The sequence below is a fragment of the Gavialis gangeticus genome, unplaced genomic scaffold (genome assembly GCF_001723915.1).
Source record: "Gavialis gangeticus isolate Ggan-Ray unplaced genomic scaffold, GavGan_comp1, whole genome shotgun sequence".
Taxonomy (NCBI): domain Eukaryota; kingdom Metazoa; phylum Chordata; order Crocodylia; family Gavialidae; genus Gavialis; species Gavialis gangeticus.
Window position 1 is genome coordinate 12,536,525 of NW_017729015.1, and position 3,611 is coordinate 12,540,135.

Genomic DNA, 3,611 nt, shown 5'->3' on the forward strand with positions numbered 1-3,611 from the left:
CAAAGTTACACCACTTCAGGCAAGGGTTAACTCTGGCCCATGCTACCTAGCTCAAGTTAGGGTAACTTCAGTCTACACCATGGAAATAAAATGAGCCATTTGTAGTCCTCCAGCATCCCAGGATGCACTGCTCCTGGCCCTCCTTTCTCTCTCCCTCCAAAGCACACATAATGCAGAGGTGTCCTGACTCCTAGCCACTCCCCAGCTTACCCGCCTTCTAGTTGCAAGTCAGCACCGGGCAGGCAAGAAACAGTATTAATCTTTAACGTATGACTGTCCATAGCATGGTCTAACTTTAACACCGCGTAATATGCCACCAATCTAGCATGAGCTAGGTGTAACATATAACTTTGCTCTTAAAGCGTCCCCTCAGAGGAGTTTAAATTCACATCTCGTACATGAGAGAATATTCTGTGTAGACGAGCCTTAAGTCCACCCTCCCCACGTGCCACTTGGATCCCCACCCCCGACCTGATCTGTTGCTCTTTTTTCTGTTCCCTATCCTGTGCTCCTTGCCTGATCTGTTCCTCTGCTTTCTGCTCCCTGCCTTATTTGACACTGTATTCCTTGCTCCCTCCTCCATCTGCTGCAAGCCACAGACAGAAGTTGCTCATGCCGGCACTTTCGCTAAGGGGTGGCCACTGTTGCCTTCAGTGAAGACCTCCAGACTTTAGCGCATGGAAGGACTGCTCACTACCAGCTCCAGCCTGGTAACACTGCAAATTGTAGGCTGTGACGGGGGCTTCATCTACAGATTTAAAAGACAGAAGAGACCATTATGATCATCTAGTCTGACCTGCTACACAAACACAGGTTATGGGATTCCACTCTTGTTCTGCACATAAACCAACAGTTTACTGGTTGGTTGACCTACAACAAGCATCCATCAAAATTGCCTGCGGACAGCCTATTAACGGGCTCTGTATTGATGAGATAGTATCTAGCAGCAGCAGGTTTGTTGCAGGGACAAAAGCTCACTGTTTGCACTTGAATCTCTGAAATGAAACAGAGGGAACGTAGTAGAGTAAACTTCTTCATACAAGCCTCCATGATTTGATCTTCCATAGTGCTAAAAGTTAGATTAGCATCGGGGTTCCAGATGTAAGATACAACTACATCAGCCACAGAGGCGAGCAACCTAGCTAGTGACTGCCTCAGTGTTGATCTCATTTTGAACACACAACTAGAGTTATTACCTCTGAAATGTGTGGCCATGCTCTTTTTCTGTCAGCCATCTTTTTTACAGGAAAAAATCAATTTTAAGCAGCTCACGCATGTGTCATAAATAAAACATTTTTATTATTTCTCTCCATCTTACAAAAAGAGAAAACTCATCTTCTCCCACTAAACAAAACTCCTTCTTGTGGATGGATTTGTTGTGTAGGTGTTTTGTAAGTTCTTAAGTCATGCAGGATCATTATAGACAGAAATCTTCACGTTGGGGAAAATACAAAGGAAGTCCTTACTTAAACAGAAAATTCCCAACAGTCTTTGAAGCTTTCCTTTCCACAAGTCTTGCAGCAAAAACCTGACTACTTCAAAAGTTTATACCACTCACAGAAGAGAAATATGGATTAGTCCTCAGAGATCCACCCAGCATAGAATTAAACCTAAAAAACAAAATTTCAAATTAAATCCATCCAATCTTTTTATGTCTTTCTTAGTATTCTCCTTCTCTTGAACTTGTTCTCTCTCTCCCCCCACCCTGCCTTCCCACCCCCTCTCTCTGTGACACCGAATTACGTTTGCCCCTGCTCTGAGGACAGATAAATATGGTGGAAGGCCATGGGAATGCAATATAGATAAGTACTTTTTTGCATCTTTTGGTATCTGAATATCTTTAAATTCCCAAACCAAAGAGACTAAAGCTTTATGTAGATATTAGATTTTTTTTCCTCCCCAAATTTTTCCCATTAGTATTACAGACCAGTGGTCTTCCACCATATCTAGCTGTCCTTAAAGTATGGTTAAATATGGTTTAATGTCATTGCCACAGTAAGTGAAACTGTAACGTCAGGAAGTGTTAACTGAGGGTGGAACAAATACTGTAGACAATGAAGTCCTCTCCTCGGAGGAGAGGAGGATTCTTCTCCTCTCTTCCTCCTCCTCCTTTCTTCTCCTCTCCTCTCTTTTCTTCTCTTCTCCTCCTCTCCTGTTTTGCTTGCTGAGCATAGCAAGCAAATTGCTTTGCACGGCTCTTCCTTGGCGCTACCTCCTCAGGCAATATTTCTTACGATGTCTTGGCTGGGGGACACTATTTGCCAGCCTTATAATAAAGCTCTCTTGAGAGTTCAAGGACTTGATTAGACATGGAGACAATAAAAATCAGGACAGAGGCTTATAGGTGGAGTATGAAGAGGTGGTCTATGGGCAACCTGTATCATTGCTGGCATTAGCATAACTTTTCTGTGGCAAAACTAGAACTTCAGTCTTTGGAGATATTCCCCACTCTGAAGAGACCTGTTGATTGTTGATGAAACTTTTGATGGGGAGGTGTCAAGGAGAATTGTTTAAAATGTACCTGTTTCAACAGTAACAACACAATTCATTTTTCTAACATTGGAATGTGTTATTTTTATCAGATAAAAAACATTTTGCTGTGCCTTCTTATATATTGCCTCATTTTTCTTTACTTTTCACCTTCTAATTTTAAGTACAATATGTAGATGTCATGTTTTAGACTACAACGTTTCAACTTTATCAAAAGAAATAATTCTAGATGACCTCAAATCAAAATTGAGTTATAATTTCCATTCTGGGATAACATGATTTTTTTACTCCAGCTTGGAATGAAGGGAACTTTAAAATGCTAGCAGTCCCCACAGGATGGTGATCCCATTTTCTGACCATATCTAGGCAGCAAATTGCATTTGGTTTTGTAATAACTCAACCAACCCTCCTGTAAAGTGCTAAGCGAACTATTCAACACATTTGCATGGACATACCCGTATAAATGAGGGAACTGATACTGTGGTCCATCACCTGCCATTGCTGGTGGATCACGTACATTGCTAGATGGCTTGAGGAGGTTCCTCTGCTGGTATGAATAATTGGGATGGACCAGAGGGACATAGTTCAATAGAGGGGTGTAAGGTGACCGAAAAAGGTGCTGTGGATTGTAAGGTGTTACCTATAAGGGAAGGAAATATAATATGAGAGATGAGGTGAAACAGAATCATTGGGTGCAGACATGTTATATTTGTCATGTGAAAGCACTCTACAGCCATGTGCTTGGCTCCAATCCACCTGCTCCACCCTCCAGCGCCAGCTGAAAAAACCTAGACTGAGCTCCCTCCCCTGCTCCCATTCTGAAGACAGCACCAAGGTTGGGAGGGGAGAGGGGAAGGGCTAGAGGAGAACAGCTGCAGACTCACAACAGCTCCAAATTGCTCCAAATGTCTCTTGAGTCTGGGGGATTGCTGTAACTCATGGCACTTCCTGCAAACTGCTATGAGTTACAGTGGGGAGCTACACTTCTGTCCATGCCCATTTAGAGCTTGATCTTATAAATGACATTTGGAACTAGAAAAGGCTGAAATATTTCAAAATTGTTAACGAGGTTGTGGTGGGGGGGAAGTTTGCTATGTCACTTTTATAAAATCTCCTTTCAT

At 42.5% G+C, this 3,611-nt stretch overlaps 1 protein-coding gene across 1 annotated transcript in view; it reads right to left on the minus strand.

The window, feature by feature from the left end:
* Positions 1-1,382: 1,382 nt before the first annotated feature.
* The window catches only part of CUNH1orf94 (chromosome unknown C1orf94 homolog), a 33,411-nt gene continuing 31,182 nt past the window's right edge, over positions 1,383-3,611 (minus strand). The window contains exons 5-6 of the mRNA XM_019512562.1: positions 2,946-3,130; positions 1,383-1,610 (exon numbers count right to left, since the gene is read on the minus strand). Of these exons, the coding sequence (XP_019368107.1) occupies positions 1,538-1,610; positions 2,946-3,130 (258 nt within the window). The 3' untranslated portion in view covers positions 1,383-1,537. The remainder of the gene's footprint in view (positions 1,611-2,945; positions 3,131-3,611) is intronic.